The sequence below is a fragment of the Podarcis liolepis genome, assembly GCF_965112155.1.
Source record: "Podarcis liolepis genome assembly, chromosome: 6".
Taxonomy (NCBI): domain Eukaryota; kingdom Metazoa; phylum Chordata; class Lepidosauria; order Squamata; family Lacertidae; genus Podarcis; species Podarcis liolepis.
Window position 1 is genome coordinate 92,556,675 of NC_139559.1, and position 18,349 is coordinate 92,575,023.

At 48.3% G+C, this 18,349-nt stretch overlaps 2 protein-coding genes across 3 annotated transcripts in view; both read right to left on the reverse strand.

The window, feature by feature from the left end:
- The window catches only part of LOC310708593 (podocin-like), a 671,219-nt gene that overhangs the window by 242,089 nt on the left and 410,781 nt on the right, over positions 1-18,349 (reverse strand). The gene's annotated exons all lie outside the window — the stretch shown is intronic.
- The window catches only part of LOC310708552 (ADAMTS-like protein 2), a 40,876-nt gene that overhangs the window by 17,921 nt on the left and 4,606 nt on the right, over positions 1-18,349 (reverse strand). The window contains exons 2-9 of one of the 2 annotated variants that reach the window (XM_083507102.1): positions 16,846-16,983; positions 14,551-14,626; positions 10,731-10,833; positions 9,463-9,608; positions 7,377-7,500; positions 3,679-3,759; positions 2,647-2,822; positions 984-1,395 (exon numbers count right to left, since the gene is read on the reverse strand). In XM_083507102.1, the coding sequence (XP_083363228.1) occupies positions 984-1,395; positions 2,647-2,822; positions 3,679-3,759; positions 7,377-7,500; positions 9,463-9,608; positions 10,731-10,833; positions 14,551-14,626; positions 16,846-16,877 (1,150 nt within the window). In that variant the 5' untranslated portion in view covers positions 16,878-16,983. Of the gene's footprint in view, positions 1-983; positions 1,396-2,646; positions 2,823-3,678; positions 3,760-7,376; positions 7,501-9,462; positions 9,609-10,730; positions 10,834-14,550; positions 14,627-16,845; positions 16,989-18,349 lie in introns of both variants that reach the window. The other variant, XM_083507101.1, reaches the window with a different exon arrangement.

Genomic DNA, 18,349 nt, shown 5'->3' on the forward strand with positions numbered 1-18,349 from the left:
CCCCGTGATGGAGTGAGCTCCCATTGCTCAGTCCCTGCTCCTGCCAACCTAGCAGTTCAAAAGCATGTCAAACTGCAAGTAGATAAATAGGTACCGCTCCGGCGGGAAGGTAAACGGCGTTTCTGTGCGCTGCTCTGGTTCGCCAGAAGCGGCTTAGTCATGCTGGCCACATGACCTGGAAGCTGTACGCCAGCTCCCTCGGCCAATAAAGCGAGATGAACGCTGCAACCCCAGAGTTGGCCACGACTGGACCTAATGGTCAGGGGTCCCTTTACCCTTTACCTTATTCTGGCTTTGCACATTGTCCCTTACAGCCCTTACAGCCCCACAGTTGTCCCCTTACCACAAGACTGCTTATTATTATTAATTGAATTTATATGCCACCCTATACCCAGAGGTCTCGGGGCAGTTCACAGAACAAAATCAAAATATAAAACCACAAAATAAATAATCAAAATAAAAACAACACCCAAATAACCCCCCCCAAAAAAACCCCACATTTTAAAAGGGCATAGGATGTCAACTGAATCAACCAAGGCCTGGTTAAAAAGGAACATTTTTGCCTGGCACCTAAAGGTGCATAATGAAGGTGCCAGGCGAAGTTCCCTGGGGAAAGCATTCCACAGAGGGGGAGCCACTGCAGAGAAGGCCCCGTTCTCGTGTTGTCCCCCTCCAGACTTCTTGAGGAGGAGGCACATGAAGAAGGGCCTCAAAGATGATCTCAGGGTCCAGGTAGGTTGATATGGAAACCAAGCAAACCCACAACAATTATTTACTTCCTCCCCATCCCCCGCAGAAGGTTCGGGATATATGGGACAGGAATAAGGCATTACATAACTAAGAATAGCAATGCAAAAAAAGCACAGGTTTTCAGTAGGCAGGACTGGGAGGGCATGACTAGCCTGCCCCACCCCACCCCACACTTCTTGTGGGGGCAGAAGGAATCCAACACCGCAAATATAGTGGCAAGAAAATATACCAACCCAGATCTGTTTCTATCTTTTCGTCATCACCTGCTCCGTTGGTGTGGTAGACCTGTTGGACTTGGAAACCAAACTTTTCGTCCTCTGCCCCATGCTTCCAGCCCCAGTCCTTGCCTTGCGCAGTTGAGTTGAATGGGAAGAAGCCCTGGCTTTTGAAGGCCACCCCTCCGTGCTCCTCCCCCCGTGGGAAAGGTTCCCCGACGTCATCCGGCGCGAGAGATAACCAAGTGGCGTTGAAATCTTGGGAAATGGGGGGGACGGCGTCCTGGCGATTGTGGCTGGGCTCCGGCAAGTGAAGGTACAGCGTTGGCAACTTGATGGCGGGGGGAACGGTTTGAAGAGCTGGCGACAGCGCCCTGGGCACTGTGTAGTCGTAGGTCACATGGGGGACTTTCCCATTGAAGTTATAGTACTGGGTTCAACAAGGAAAAGGAAAAGGCAAAGGGAAACAAAATTAGTCCATCGGCACTAGCACTTGGGCATCATCATCATCATCATCATCATCATCATCATAATTTATTATTTATACCCCGCCCATCTGGCTGGGTTTCCCCAGCCACTCTGGGAGGCTTCCAACTGAATATTAAAAATAATACAGCATCAGACATTAAAAACTTCCCTAAACAGGGCCGTCTTCAGTTGTCTTTTAAAAGTAAAATAGTTGTTTATTGCCTTGACATCTGCTGGGAGGGCGTTCCACAGGGCAGGTGCCACTACCGAGAAGGCCCTCAGCCTGGTTCCCTGTAGCCTCACTTCTCACAGTGAGGGAACCGCCAGAAGGCCCTCGGAGCTGGACCTCAGTATCCAGGCTGGAAGATGGGGATGGAGACGCTCCTTCAGGTATACTGGGCAGAGGCCATTTGGGGATTTAAAGGTCAACACCAACACTTTTAATTGTGCTCGGAAATGTACTGGGAACCAATGAAGCTCTTTCAGGACTGGTGTTATATGGTCTCGGCGGCCACCAATCTAGCTGATTCAGTCCACATGAAGGTAATGTCATGGACCGATGAGATGTAGAGGAATGGTGAGAGAAACTAGCTGGGGAACCACTAAGGGAAGAAGGCTCAGAGCCCAGGGATTGGTGGTGGGACAACAGTGAGTGGTCAGAGGGAGAAGACTGGGAAGATGAGGTATCAGAAGCTGAAGGGGTAACAGGGCTCAGTGAGCAGGGAGAGTCTGTGGCAGATTGTGTCCAGAAGCAGAAGCAGGGGAGCAGGAGGCAGAGATGAGTCAGCCTGGCGAAGAGTCACAAGTGTCTCCCCTTCCTGCTGCAACCAGCTCCCCGCCCCACATTGTCTCACAGAACCAGAAGCGGGCTGAAATGGGCGGAGCAGCAACAAGCTGCATGCAGGTGCAGTCTCTGATTGCTTGGGAAAAGCCCTGGACTTAGACGAACCCAAGGACTTTCAGTCTCAGCAACTGATCTATGGGGCAAAGGTACTCCACCGTGCACATGGTGTTCTTGCTAATAAAGAGTTCATTCCAACTTGCACAGCGTGATTAACTGCCACCTCGCTCCTTACATCTAATGCAATTTGAGAACTTTGCTCAACCCACTGTTGCGGATCAGGCCCCCAAGCCCCCTTTAACTTTGCGCTCCCATTCTTGGGGCTCACACAAGGAGCAAGAAAGCAATCTTTTTGTAGCCTCCATCACTTACCATGGCGTTGAGAGATTGGTTGGTAGGCCCCTGTGCAATAATGTACTCCAAGCCGTCGGAGTGCAGGCTGGAAGGCCGGCGGTATTTGAACACAGTGCCAGCTACTCGGAAGTTCTGTGGGTTGTCGATAGCCGAATTCCCATTGAAGAAGAAGCGCCCAGTTTCATCTGCTAGCGCTAGCAAGGAGACAGAGAGAGGATGAAAGACAAAGGAATCTTCCTTGCAGGTGCTTACAAGGGCTAGGGCACAAGCCTATTGCATCCTTCTCAGCTGCCCCCCACCTGGAGGGCACTGTGAGAAGGAAGCAACAGCTCACAGTGCCCTCCCAAAAGCAGTGCTGGGCTCCCAGGGGTCAGGGCATCCTTCTCAGCTGTAGGGCATGTGCCCCCCCAAAAAAAACTGTGCCCAGGGCGATGGCCCCCTCAGCCCCCCCTCCCTCCATATTATGCTGCTGGATAGAGGCTCTCCCAAGTTTGCAGACCTCAGGACAAGCCCTGGATGTGCTAGAGATTACAAAAAGTGTAACTCAGTGGTATCATTTTGGGGCATGTGCCCTACTACTTTTGTTAAAATATTGTACCAATTTTTGTTATATCCAGGAGTGGGAACCATCAGAGTAGAGGGATTGGGTGTACTCCACAAATGTATCTTAGATTTACTTCCCTCCTCCTTCCCCTAGACATAATCTAGGTTAAATAGGAAAGGGATTTAAAAAACAAAAAGACAATGCGTGCGTTGAGAGAGTTTTATTAAGATGTCCCTCTAACTAAAAACTTGCTTGGTCAGAACCAATTCATTTGTTTAAAAGTTCTTGATAAAAGGCACTGTAATTTTAAGGCTTTCCTCTTCTTTGACGCCACTGAAGCTGAAATCAAGGGATAGCATTTACTCTGAACAGATTGGTCAAGAACAAAAAAGCCCTCTCCTGAATGCTCTTTAAGGCTTGCATGCGGTAATTAAGTCAGTTAAGCACTCTCCTTGCTGTGCTGCGGGACAAATTACCCCAGGGGAGGATTTCTGTCCATCGCTTACCTAGGATGTTCTCTGTTTTCCTCCGCTCTATAATGAGGATGTCTGTAGCACCAGCGGGGATGTTGGTGATGAACACATAGCCTAGGAAACAGGAACCAAGACAAATCAGAAAGCGAAAATCAGGGGAACTGGCATTGCTCCATGAAGCAGTTTCTCTGTTTCTACTAGGTCACAGGTGTTAATTTAGTTGAGTGTGTCTGGACCATTTCACACATTGCACAGAGGCAAACCCAGGTTTGCCGAAGACTGGGTGCTCAATAAGGCACTGCAACCAGTGACTGAATAGCAGTACCTGTAGGATATACATTTTTCATGCATTCCTTTTTTAGTTGTATATTTAGTTTAGCTGTATATTTAGACCATCTGAATATGTCTGCCTAAATGGCCTTGACCCAGTATACCTGAAGGAGCTTCTTCACCCCCATTGTTCAGCCCGGACACTGAGGTCCAGCACCAAGGGCCTTCTGGCAGTACCCTCGCTGCGAGAAGTGAAGTTACAGGGAATCAGGTAGAGGGCCTTCTTGGCAGTGGCACCCACCCTGTGGAACGCCCTCCCATCAGATGTCAAGGAAATAAACAACTATCTGACTTTTAGAAGACACCTGAAGGCAACCCTGTATCGGGAAATTTTTAATGTCTAACATTTTACAATTTCTTGTGTGCTGTAAGCAGCCCAGAGTGGCTGGGGAAACCCAGCCAGATGAGCAGGGTATAAATAACAAAATTGTTGTTGTTGTTGTTGTTGTTGTTGTTGTTGTTGTCATCTACATGGTGAAAGAGAGTGGGGAGGCCATTTCTCCACCATGAGAGGGTCCAACATAATGTATGAACTGGGCGTGCGCCTAAGTTACTGGGTAAATCTGCCAAGGTGTTCTATTCCAAGGATTCTAATTCATGAGCCTTCTAAAATGTGCATATATGAAACATAGGAAGCTTGCAAAGCACAGATAATAAATAGGTAAGGCTAAAGGACCCCGGAATGGTTAAGTCTAGTCAAATTTGACAATGCGGTGCGGTGCTCATCTCTGCTTTCAGGCCGAGGGAGCCAGCGTTTGACCGCGGACAGCTTTCTAGGTCATGTGGCCAGCATGACTAAACCCCGATGAGTGCCAGAGCTCACAGAAACACTGTTTACCTTCCTGCTGCAGCAATACCTATTTATCTGCTTGCACCGGTATGCTTTCGAACTGCTAGGTTGGCAGGAGCTGGGACAGAGCAATGGGAGCTTACCCCATTGCACAGATTTGAACTGTCAACCTTATGACCTGCAAGCTCAAGAGGCTCAATGGTTTAGACCACAGTGCTACCCACTACTACTACTACTACTACTACTAATAATAATAATAATAATAATAATAATAATAATAAACTCATCCTCAGCTGAAAATTGTTTCAGCTTTAGCTGCCATACATATGCATATTAATATTGGGGGGGGGGGGAATAGGGACAAAGACTATAGAAAATGCTGATGAGTTGATTGAAAGGCGTAACATTTCTATCTCTTGACAAATGGCTGTCCCAGCTAAACTTTTGGAGAGTATGCACCTTGAGGTGGATAATTTCAGAAAAGCAAGGGCTACCTCTCAGTGACAGAGCAGGTGTTTTGCATGCATAAGATCCCGGGCACCTGCAGCTTGCAAGTCTGGGAAAAACCTTTGCTTGACTTCATAGAGCGCCTCTGCTGGCCAGAGTGGATAATATGTATTGTGCTGGATGGGTGTCTGGCCCAACATAACAGAGGGCAGCAATGTATCTATTCTTCATTGCACATCTCCCTAGGATCCTGTTTCCCAATTAGCCCCTTCCTGTTTCCCTGCGGAATGTTTCCTGGCATCCAGCACGCAGCCCAGAGACCTCGCTTATTGCAGGATCCGGGATGCAGGGATTTGAAAATAAGCGAATACTTGTCCTTCAACAGCCTGCACAAGATACCACTGCCTGCAACTAGCAAAATATATTTCAATTTCTGTAGTACAGTATAGATCACATAATCCCTTGCAAATAACAGAATAGGTCACAACAGACAGTTTGATACATTTTGGAATCGGTTAACAATTCTTTATCCCACCATCAACAACCTTCCCTGACCCACAATGTTCTCCCTATTACAAAAGATGCAAGTGAGGCTTGGGAAGACCATTTCAGTGTCAGGTACAGTTTGTCCTCTTCTCACCACCATCTGTGCAATAAAATTTTTCCATTGCTCACTCTGAGAAAGAGGAAAACTACAGCCTTGCAATCCAGCACCTTCCAGGTTAACAGGATGCCTCGTCGCAGAGGTACAAAGGTTACAATCAGTTGTGTAGATCATTTGCAAGAGATTTGCAACCATGTTGTGTCCATCCAGTTTACATTCACAGATTTAGTCCCAAAGCATGAGGTTGATTACAATTAGTATACTGATCTTCCCACACGTCCCCCTTAGAAAAAAGTACACGTATTTCCCAAAGACAACAGGATTTATTTGATAAAATTCTCAAATTATATTCTGAAGATGGAGGTTTGTGGGGAGGGGGGGTTCTCTTTAAACAAGCAGCAGAAAAGGACACAATGAGATGAAAATTCTTTGGGTGGATCCCGGCCATCTTATAATCACAATTACAGTGTCATCATAGACAATTTAAAAACAAAAGCAAAAAGCTTTTTGGAATGGATGAGTCAACCATGTTAACACTGATTTAGCAATACTACAATCTGCACATATAGTTTGTAATGTTCTAGGAACAGAAATCTCCCTCACACCTCTCTCTAGAACCTGCAAGTGAGTAGCCTCTAAAAACAGTGTGTTTGTTAAGGGTACTTAACAGACTCCTTCAGAGCTTACACAGGGTGTTGATCCAAATTCAGATGCTCGTATTTCCTCATCTTTCTCCAAAAGTGGATACTGTTTCTGAACAAGTGCAAGCTGGCTGAGGATGTGGGAAGAGGGATTCCAACCTGGAAATAGGGCGATGTGCCCTAAATATACATTTTTGGGAGGTGTGATTTATATGGCTTCTGTGTTGGTATCGGTTTTGTGTGCCTTCGTTTAAATATAAAAGGCAAAACAAATTGGATCTGCGGCTGCTGTGCACAAAGAACAGTACTCTACCCCCATCTAGTGTTGTGATGATCATTGGAAGAGTCACTGATTTGTGAGCCTTAGCAAACAGTCCCAGCTGTCTGTGTTTAAAGGACAAGGGGGGGGGGATTTCCTGGTTTCTGTGGCCGAGGGAGCTGGCGTTTGTCCACAGACAGCTTCCGGGTCATGTGGCCAGCAGGACTAAGCCGCCGCTGGTGAACCAGAGTGGCGCACGGAAACGCCATTTACCTTCCCGCCGCAGTAGTACCTATTTATCTACTTGCGCTTTGATGTGATTTCAAACTGCTAGGTTGGCAGGAGCAGGGATCGAGCAACGGGAGCTCACCCCGTTGCGGGGATTCAAACTGCTGACCTTCTGATCGGCAAGCCCTAGGCTCTGTGGTTTAACCCACAGCGCCACCCGCGTCCGCACAAAGGCTCAGTAGCACCCAACTATATTTTATGTTAATTCTTCAAGCTCCTTCTTGGTTGTTGCTTTGGCTTCAGGTATGGGGTTGGGGGAGGGGAGCTCCTGCTCTAGCCTAAGCGATTCTCCTGCCAACTTCCTCAGGAGAAGCAAGAGGGGTACCAAGACGCAGCGTAGGATATAGCTTAAGTGCTATTAGCAAAGTGTACCTAAATGCGAGATCCCCTTTCGGAAGCTACCCGAGACGCGGTAGCAAGTAGTTCCATCCCCTCCGCATACTTGACACCGATCCATCACCTGGGAAGAGTAGAGGCTGCCATCACACCCGATTGGCTGGAGAGAGAGAAAAGTGGGGGCGGACTTAAAATTGCGAAAACTTTCCGTGAGCCTAATCCATACCCCAGACGAGAAGCCATCTCTTCTGAACCCCTTTAATCACTTTCAAAATTGAAACGCGCAGATCGCTGTGCGTTTGCTCATGTTCCATCCTTTGTACAAAAGACTGTAAGAAGAGACCATCTCATTCAGCGTGCTGCTCTCACTGTGGCCAAAGAGATGCCAGTCCGGCTGCTGCCAGTGGCTGCCACGGCCAGTTGCCCAGGAACGTACAAAGACAAGGAATGTTCTTACCGTCCACTTTTTATTTAGTATTTACAGAGAGAGGCTTTATAACCCAGCCTATTGGGTAATGGCGTTGTCCTGAGTGAATCTCCACCCCCCCATCTCTCCCACCTCCTCATTCATCATTCTCTTTTAATATTAGAAATTTTATTTACAACATACCATAAACCCTGCACACCCCCAATACAGAAATCCACCCTCATTAAACGTGAACATAACATACAACAATACAATCAACCAAATACAGTGGTGCCTCGCAAGACGAAAAGAATCCGTTCCGCGAGTCTCTTCGTCTTGCGGTTTTTTTGTCTTGCGAAGCAAGCCCATTAGCGGCTTAGCGGATTAGCGCTATTAGCGGCTTAGCGGGCTTAGCGGATCAGCTGATAAGCGGTTTAGCGGCTTAGTGGATCAGCTGATAAGCGGCTTAGAGGATCAGCTGTTTAGCGGCTTAGCGGCTTAGGATCAGCTGATAAGCGGCTTAGCGGCTTGGGGAAAAGGGGGGGGGAAACCCGCAGGAACTCGCAAGACATTTTCGTCTTGCGAAGCAAGCCCATAGGAAATTCGTTTTGCGAAGCACCTCCAAAACGGAAAACCCTTTCGTCTAGCGGGTTTTCTGTCTTGCGAGGCATTCGTCTTGCGGGGCACCACTGTAAAAGTCTCCCTTTATCCTGTATCTGGCTTCTTTATTTACTTCTTATAAGCTGTTTCCTTTATGAATAATTATTAAGATTTTTCTAATTATAACTTGAATATCCACAAAGTCTCCTGCAAACATTAATCGAAACAAGTCCAGGTATGTAATTTAGGGCACTGTTTTGTGAAGTATTCTCTGCATTTTCCCCATGCTTTTTGAAACACTTGTCTAGTGTGATCTCTAGTTGCCTCTGTTAATCTAGCCAGTTCAATATACTGTTTGTCTTGCCATTCCTTTTTTGTTGGCACAATTTCTTTTTCCCACTTTTTAGCAATTAGGATCCTTGCCGCTCCTGTGGCAGAGAGGAATATTTTCTGATCTTCTCTTGCTATACCTGTGTCCGTTATCCCTAATAGAAAAGCCTCTGTATTTTTCATAAAGTTATACTTAAACATTTTTTTAAGCTCGTCATATACTATATTCCAGAAGTTTTTTATTTTTTCACAGGTCCACCAAACATATATAAGTGTCCCCTCTGTTTTACCACACCTCCAGCACAGATTTGTTTTTGTCTTATACATTTTAGCTATTTTGGTTGGTATTAAGTACCTAATTCGTCACTCTCATCGTCTCTCCTACAGGTGCTGCTATGTGCCCTCTGTCTTTGAGCTCTTTGCTCTCCTACTTTCAAGGCTCGCCAGGTTCTGGGAGATGGAGGGTCTGGAAGGCTTTCTAAAGACACTGTGTCCGTCAGCTGTCACCCCCGGTGGTGCTTCCTCCTCCTCCTCTCCCATTATTTCCCAGCTTTTCCTCTCATCTGCCTCCGAGCCGTGACATCCCTCAAACCCCTGTTGTAATTCTAAACTGACAATGTCCCTGGCAATGCCTGCGGGAAACTCGCAAGCAGGGCATAGGCTCCCCTCAGCCCTTGTGATTCCGTGCAACTGATATTCAGAGGCATACTACCTCCAACAGTGAAGGAAGAACATAGCCCTTGTAGGTCATTCCTGAGTCCAGGAGGTGGGTTTACCGTGCTTTACCTCACACTTCCCACTGATGCAGACCCCTTGGTAGGCCCTGTCCTTGCACGACGTGCCATCCTGGGCGCGCGCCATCAGCTGCCTCTCTCCGTTCCTGGTGGTGCACTGGAGATCGCATGGCTTGTTAGAGATGCTGGTGTAATCATCTAGAGCAAAAAAACAGGAAAAAACTGGAACACAGGGTGACATGGCAGCGGTCCAGGAGAAGAGAGGCAGAAGGTGCTCTCCTCTAAGGACCAATGGGATCAGGCTGACTCTGCTGGAGCTTTGTGCAAGCTGGGTGCTAAGGTCAGTTAAATGATTTTAACATCCACTGCCACCCAACTGAGACATTGGGCGATCCTGGGTGAGGAAACCTATCGGCTGAATTTATGCTACCGACGTGGTTTTCACCATCGCTCCCGCCTCAACACTGCTTGTTGTAGCTCCTCGAAAGCGTAGCAAGCTTTATTGTGGAATGGCTTTTTCATGGACTAGAACCCACTTTACTCAGAACAGTGATTACTCACTGATGGGAACACATTTTCCAAGCTTTGAAATCCTCTCCCATTACCTGAATTAAAGAAGCATAAGCTGTGGGTTAAACCACAGAGTCTAGGACTTGCCGATCAGAAGGTCGGCGGTTCGAATCCCTGCAACGGGGTGAGCTCCCGTTGCTCGGTCCCTGCTCCTGCCAACCTAGCAGTTCGAAAGCACGTCAAGTGCAAGTAGATAAATAGGTACCGCTCCAGTGGGAAGGTAAACAGCGTTTCCGTGCGCTGCTCTGGTTTGCCAGAAGCGGCTTAGTCATGCCGGCCACATGACCCGGAAGCTGTACGCCGGCTCCCTCGGCCAATAAAGCAAGATGAGCGCCGCAACCCCAGAGTCAGCCACGACTGGACCTAATGGTCAGGGGTCCCTTTACCTTTACCTTTAAGCAAGCTAAGAAGGCTGTGTTATCACCAGTGACTGATGTTGGAAATGGTCACAATCTTGTTGCAGAATTCCATCTGAACTTTAGCCTACCACCGTTTCTCTTGCATTTCGTACCATTTTGGCCCCATCATTAACACTTTCTGTCTAATCTATATATCTAACTCCGTGTGTCGTCGCGTGCTGCGGTTTCTACTCTACAAAAAGTTAGGTCACAATGAATCTCTGTCTTTGAAGTGCCAGGGGACGTCTGCTGTTTTGCTCCAAGAGTCTTACGGATTGAAGACTCCACCAAGCCTTGTAAGTGCAGCAACTTCATCTGAAAGCTTCTGCTGAGTAACGTAGCGAAGGCAAACCTGGGTAGAGAGGCATCCACTGATAGTGCTGCTTTCCAAAGGCCTTGGCGTTGAAACTGGCACACTGATACTGCTTGAAGCTGGCGGTGTTGGCAGGACAAAGCTGGAGGGAGAGAGAAACTCAGCTCATCACGGAATCCCCTTTCCTCTCAACGAAAGGCAGGCCAGGGTAGGTCTCACCATAGCTGTCAACTTACAGATTTGAAAATAAGGGGCCAGCAGCCTTGGAAATAAGGGATCAGCAGCCAAAATAAGGGATTTTCCAGGCACAGGTATGTTCACCTTCTGAGCCCCTCCGAGCCAAAGGCAGAAAGCCCAGCCAGCAACCAAACGAAGCCTCAAGCGGTGGTTCCCACAGCGCAGCAACCCAGCAAAGGGGATGCAGCAAGGGAAACCACTGTCACCTCTCCGCTGGAAGCGCTGAGCAAAGGCGAGTCCCCAGGCAATGCGGCCGATTTGATAGGCACAAGGCATGCAAGCTCCACCCCCCAGTCGTTCTTAGACTCCTTATTGGGTGAGCAACGCAGCCAAGCAACACAGTTGGAGCCTCCCTCCTCCCTGGCCGGCAGGGAGGGAGGGAGAGGAGCTGCTTCCTTTGAAACCCAGGAGATTTAAGGGACATCATCAATAAGGGACAGCAGCGGGACACAGCGCTGGGATAAGGGACTTTCCCGTCAAATAAGGGACGGTTGACAGCTATGGTTCTCACTGTATTTGCAAAGGCTCTGAACTTCAAGATTTCAAGCAGGTGGGGCTTTTAAGATCTCCAGATAAAAAGAAAAAGACTCAGGGCCAAAGTAGGACAAGATGCCAGCAATGCAATTGCAAGATCAGCTTTTTAAAGGCAAGCCATTGTTGGGGGGCGGGGTCGGTCTGGATCCTGGCATGGCAAGGAGGCCCACTGTGGTCTTGATCCAGATGGTGCCTCAATTGAGAAGCAGTTTCCATATGTACCGGAGGGGTGGGTCAGATTTTTTTCTCCCCCTGCTATGCTAAATTACCTTACAGGGTTGCTAATGTAGATAACAGAGGACCATGTTGGCCACACATGGCTTCTTAGAAGGGTGGGATAAAAATTAAACAAACTCCTTTATTTCTGAACTCCCTAGAGCAGTGGTTCTCAAACTGTGGGTCCCCAGGTGTTGTTGGACTACAACTCCCATCATCCCTGAGCTCTGGCCTTGCTAGCTAGGGGTGATGGGAGTTGTAGTCCAACAACATCTGGGGACCCACAGGTTGAGAAAGGCTTTCCTAGAGCCTATGGGTGCCAGGGCACTCACAAATGCTTCCTGTAGCACCTGGGAAAGGCCTCTGTAAACAACCCCTCAAAAATCTAAAATGCTTGAGACGGTTCCTTCTTCCCACTAAGCTACGTTTGACCGGCTCTGCATCGTCCTGAAACATGCCCATGTTTCACTGGGGAGCAGGATCAGACCACCACTTTTGAACAGAGGGCAGGTAGAAAGTGCTTATCTCTGCAAACGAATTTAATGAGTGGGGCAGACCAGCCAGATTGGCGGGGAATAAATAATAATACAGTAATGTGTGTGTGTGTGTGTGTGAGAGAGAGAGAGAGAGAGAGAGAGAGAGAGAGAGAGAGAGAGAGATGTGGGCGGGGAGGGCCACAGTATTTTGTGGTCCTGTCTCTTTTAGCTGTGGCAGCTACCGTATTTTTCGCTTTATAAGACGCACCAGACCACAAGACGCGCCTAGTTTTTGGAGGAGGAAAACAAGAAAAAAATATTCTGAATCTCAGAAGCCAGAACAGCAAGAGGGATCGCTGTGCAGTGAAAGCAGCAATCCCTCTTGCTGTTCTGGCTTCTGGGATAGCTGCGCAGCCTGCATTCACTCCATAGGACGCACACACATTTCCCCTTACTTTTTAGGAGGGAAAAAGTGAGTCTTATAGAGCAAAAAATACGGTATTTTGTGTTCTAACATGGGCCCACAGTGCAGCCGTTTTGTGACGGGCGGCCCTTTCTCCCCCCCTCCAATTGTGCCCACTTCTTTCAACCATCATGCATTCATTTCCTGTCACTCTGTCTCTCATGAACACCCATTGACACAAATACATAAGCACCCACCCTCTCTCTCCCCTTCATTCATCCACTACCCACTCATTCATTCATGTTCTCTCTGTCCATCTCAGTTTAGGGGTGGCCATGTGGCCCCCAGGTCGCAGATTTTACCCATGTGGTCTAGGAGGATCTAACCTCACTATTCCTTTATAACCCCCCCACCCAGAATGCGGGGGGGGGGGGGAATTACTGCCAGATGTTCCCAAGAGTACAGTGGTACCTCGGGTTAAGTACTTAATTCATTCTGGAGGTCCGTTCTTAACCTGAAACTGTTCTTAACCTAAGGTACCACTTTAGCTAATGGGGCCTCCCGCCATAGCTGTCAACCTTCCCCTTTTTGCGGGAAATTCCCTTATTCCAGTGCCATTTCCCGCTGCTTCCCGCTGCTCTCCCGGATTGTTAGATATCCCATAGACTGTCCCTGGGACAGGTGAAGCTGCTGATCCCTTATTTTTGAGGCTGCTGATCCCTTATTTTCAAATCTGAAAGTTGACAGCTATGCCTCCTGCTGCTGCTACGCCGCTGGAGCACGATTTCTGTTCTCATCCTGAAGCAAAGTTCTTAACCCGAGGTACTATTTCTGGGTTAGCGGAGTCTGTAACCTGAAGCGTCTGTAACCTGAGGTATCACTGTGATCTTTGAGCAGACTTGAGCACCCTTCGGAGGCTGCAGTCCTGGGAATAAGCCCCGCTAAACTCACGGGAACTCAATGGCGCTCACTTTTGAGTAGATGCATATAGGACCGAGCTGCAGCTTGCAGCCTGGCAAGTCCAATAACCCATTCTCAAGTTCCATACATATTGATGCCTCCATATAGAGAGTAGTAACCAACCAATTGCTAGTTGAATTCTATTTGATTTCATGCTCATAGCAGCAGGGGTGTAGGAAGAGGGCGGTGGGGGTGGTCCGCCCCAGGTGTCATCACTAAGGGGGGTGACATTCGGCACCCGCGACTCCCAAGCCTACCCCGAGCCATCGGGGGAAGGGGCGGAGCTGCGCTGCCTTGCTGGCGGCCTTCCCCCCTTCCCCCTTAATTTTGACAGCTTGGGGAAGGCTTAGGAGTCATGGGTAGGTGGCGGGGCATTGTGCCCCGCTCTTGGGCTGCTTCGGGGGGGGGGGACTTCCCTGAGCTGTCAAAAGGAAGAGGGAAGGGAGGAAGGCTGCTGGCAAAGTGGTGTGGCTCACCCCCGCCGCCGCCCAGGAAGCAGCCCGCCATGGGCGGCTTGCCCCCTGGGACACTCGTCCCATCCCCATGACCCTGCCCCCAGGTGCACAGCATTTGCGCCGCTCCAGGTGCCAGTGGGACACAGGTGGTGCTGTGGGTTAAACCACAGAGCCTAGGGCTTGCCGATCAGAAGGTCGGCGGTTCGAATCTCCGTGACGGGGTGAGCTCCCGTTGCTCGGTCCCTGCTCCTGCCCACCTAGCAGTTCGAAAGCACACCAGTGCAAGTAGATATATAGGTACCACTCCGGCGGGAAGGTAAACGGCGTTTCCATGTGCTGCTCTGGTTCACCAGAAGCGGCTTAGTCATGCTGGCCACATGACCTGGAAGCTGTACGCCAGCTCCCTCGGCCAATAAAGCGAGATGAGCGCCGCAACCGCAGAGTCAGCCACAACTGGACCTAATGGTCAGGGGTCCCTTTACCTTTACCTAGATGCCAGAGCAGCTAGCTCTGCCTCTGCACATCAGCCCACAGAGAGAATCCATGTCTAAATAAGTATCCAGGAGACTTGCTCTTACCTGCTGCTGGCACAGTTGGTAGTGCTTGGACTGACCCAGGCACATGCTACTATTTGTCCCCTGAGAAACTTGCAGCCTGCAAGAGAAAAAAGCAGTGGAAGTTTTTGCTTCCTGGGCTCAGGGGCCCCATAGCCCAGGCACAGGCAAACTCGGCCCTCCTCCAGATGTTTCGGGACTACAATTCCCATCATCCCTGACCACTGGTCCTGTTAGCTAGGGATCATGGGAGTTGTAGTCCCAAAACATCTGGAGGGCCGAGTTTGCCTATGCTTGCCATAGCTTCTCCTTCTATACAAGGTTTGAAACGTCATCGCAACACCCGTAACAATTTCTGTTGCCCTTCTTTGTCAGTTTGCTACTGCCATCATACACAACCCAGAAGTGGAGAGGAGAACCAATCGTCTCCAAGAATGGGATGGGTGTAAGGACTCCCATTCCTGGGCTTCTATCTGAGTTCATTAGACCTGTCCCAGAACCTGCTTTCGGTCCTGGAACATGTTCAAAGTGCCTCTGAACATGTGCAGAGTGCAAAGATGGAAAGATACAGCCTTGCCCACTGCAGAGGAATGGCTGATTAAAAAAAAAAACTATTGCACTTGGCAAAGATGGCAAAGTTAACATGTTTAATTAGAGAAAAATCATTACTGATGGTTCTTAAGGATTGGAAATTTCTCTTTGGACTTTTTACGCGAAAGAGAAAATTAACTTGTAATATCTGGATTTGAAGTTTGCAAAAATACTGATGTATAGAAGATAGAACGGTTGGATTTTAATGAATGAATACTATATTTGGCTGCAGGAAATGCTTTTATCTTTTCCTCTCTCTCTTTAGGTTTTTCTTTTCTTTTCTACTTTCTGCCCTTTTTCTTTTTTTATATGATGATATTATAAAAAGATAATCTGTAATGGATATGTGGTTCTGTTTATCTTTGAATAAGCATCAATAAATAACCCTTTTTTTTAAAGAACATGTGCAGAGTGCTATTTTCTCAGCAAAAGTAATCCCAGCCAGCACTCATGCATGCTGCAATTAAAGCTAAATTGGGAATTACTAAGTGTGTGTCATCTAGACAGGCACGGGAAGTAGGATAGCTTATCTTGGAAAATGCCTGTAACTACCAAAAGCAACTACCAAAAAAGAAAACCACCGAAACCCAACACTCCAAACCCCTGAAAAAGCACAGCTTTCCTAAACCACCATCATTACTGGCCTTAGATCTATGGAGTCCTTTAGAGCAGACTTCCTGATCTGAAGTCAGGAGGCTGCAAGGCTCAGCTCTGAAGGACTGGAAGGACCATGGGCAGAAAGACAGACGCCTGCTTCAAGCGCCTGGCTTTGTGCAGCTTCTTTTCATAGTCCTGTTGCATGAACTCAGCGGGGCTTTGATGCACAAACCGACCCCTCCTTCCTTGAGCGAATACTGTCATTACATTCCACGGAGTGTGCATAGATAAATAGAATTTTTTTAAACAGGGTGACTGGAGCTGTTAGCTGTAGAGTTGGGTTTGCTGTTTTTCAGAGAGACACTGGGGTGCCTTGTTAACGGCGCAGTTCATTTCAAAGTATGTTTGAGAATCCTGCCATCTCCAGACGGAAGGCACCTCGGCATATCTGGACCCTAATTATGCAGCCAGCCAGCCCACATAAAAGAAGTTTTCCCCACCTTTCCTTTTGACGGAAGGAAAGAGGAAAGGAAGGGGGGGCCTTGATCAGGCTTCCTCCGCTCAGAAGTGCGTTCATGCAGAATAGAAAGGAGGGATTTGGGGGTGGGGGGGTGTAAGGCAAAGCATATTGAGTTCTTAGCGTCATGGGATCTGGAGTAGCAGGTTCAAAGAGGTGCCTCTTCAAGGCTTCCCATTCAGCTCTTGGGAGCGGAGGCAGGGGCTTCTGCAAAGGCCTCGCAAGCCAATTCTGGACGGGAATTTGAGTGGGCGGGCCGAGGACGAGAACGCGGCTGGAATTCGTGAGAACGAAATCTGTCACCATCATTGTGCAACGCCTCCCCTTCCCTTTCAGCCGGGGAACCGGCTCAGGATGTGAGTTGTTGTACCTCAGGAGGATGAATAGAGCAGCCCGCTGGGACCCTGGGAATACAATGATATTCAAAGGAGAAGGGGCGCAGAATAAGAACGGAGAGGAAATGAGAGGAACGGGGCCAAACACAGAGAAGGGGGACTAAGGAAGAACCTCGACTGCTGGCAACTTTTCCCTTCCCTTCTCTGCTCTTTTTATACTGCGGTGGCGACAACAGCTTCAGCTATTTGTCACAACGTTCGTGCCAAGCTGGTACTTACCTCTGCCGTAAGCAGTGCCTCTCGCGGGACATCACCCCCCCTCCGCAGGTGCGCGAGCAGGTAGACCAGGAGCCCCATTCTCCCCACCACTTGGTGACCTCTTCGTTCCAGGTACCGGCTCCTTCTGGTGCCTCCCTACTGTCCTGACAAAAACAGGGAATGGTTAGCATGGGGACTCCATCCCTGCGTGTTCTCCTAACCACACAGCTCTGCCGCTTTTCATATACACATGCTTTTTGAGCTAGACGGGGTTTTTTGTTTTATTTTTGTGGGCAGCAAATGAACCGTCTTATTTGGTCGAGACTGAATCACGCCACTGGAGAACGCTTGCCGCATGCCCTGCGTTTTGCTTTATTTCATGATATCATTATTATTATTATTATTTATTTGTACCCCGCCCATCTGGCTGGGTTTCCCCAGCCACTCTGGGCGGCTTCCACAAAGATCAAAAATACACTAATATATCATACATTAAAAACTTCCCTGAACAGGGCTGCCTTCAGGTGTCTTCTGAATGTTAGGTAGTTGTTTATCTCTTTGACATCTGATGGGAGGGTGTTCCACAGGGCGGGTGCCACTACTGAGAAGTCCCTCTGCCTGGTTCCCTGTAGCTTTGCTTCTCGCAATGAGGGAACTGCCAGAAGGCCCTTGGCACTGGACCTCAGTGTCCGGGCAGAATGATGGGGTGGAGACGCTCCTTCAGGTATACTATTCATACTATTCAGGTATGATATATTTTGAGTTTTAGGACTTGCGTTCCCCTCCTGCGGAACTGTGGATTTTAAAGTTTGGGTCCCATTTGCCCAAGGCTTTTAAAGCTGTATCATATCACTAACAGCTCTCAGCACTTGTAACAAACTACAGTTCCCAGGACTCTTTGGGGGAAGCCATGACTGTTTAAAGTGGTGTGATACTACAGTGCAGATGGAGACTTCAATGATTTCAAGATTTCAGTAAACAGAGAGTGGGTAGCCCTAAGTATGATTATATTGGCATATTGTCCAATGGTAGGAAAAAAACAAAAACAGATTGTCTTTTTCTGAAACTCCCATAATGCTTGCTGCTCTGATTCAGCTGTGGATTCAATTATTTGTCCGGAACTCCACAACTTTGTGCTGGTATTCTCAGTCTGCCCTCTTTCAGGCCTTGCCCAAGACATTTTGCTGCCTTCGGTGGAGAAATACGTACACGCCACATTGCATAGTACCCAATTTGTTTTGGCACCTGAGGCAGAAAATCTCAGTCACCTCTCCCACTCCCTGGCAGGAAAAGTGCAACAAACTATAGAAGAATCATAGAATCATAGAGTTGGAAGAGACCACAAGGGCCATCGAGTCCAACCCCCTGCCAAGCAGGAAACACCATCAGAGCACTCCTGACATATGGTTGTCAAGCCTCTGCTTAAAGACCTCCAAAGTAGGAGACTCCACCACACTCCTTGGCAGCAAATTCCACTGTCGAACAGCTCTTACTGTCAGGAAGTTCTTCCTAATGTTTAGGTGGA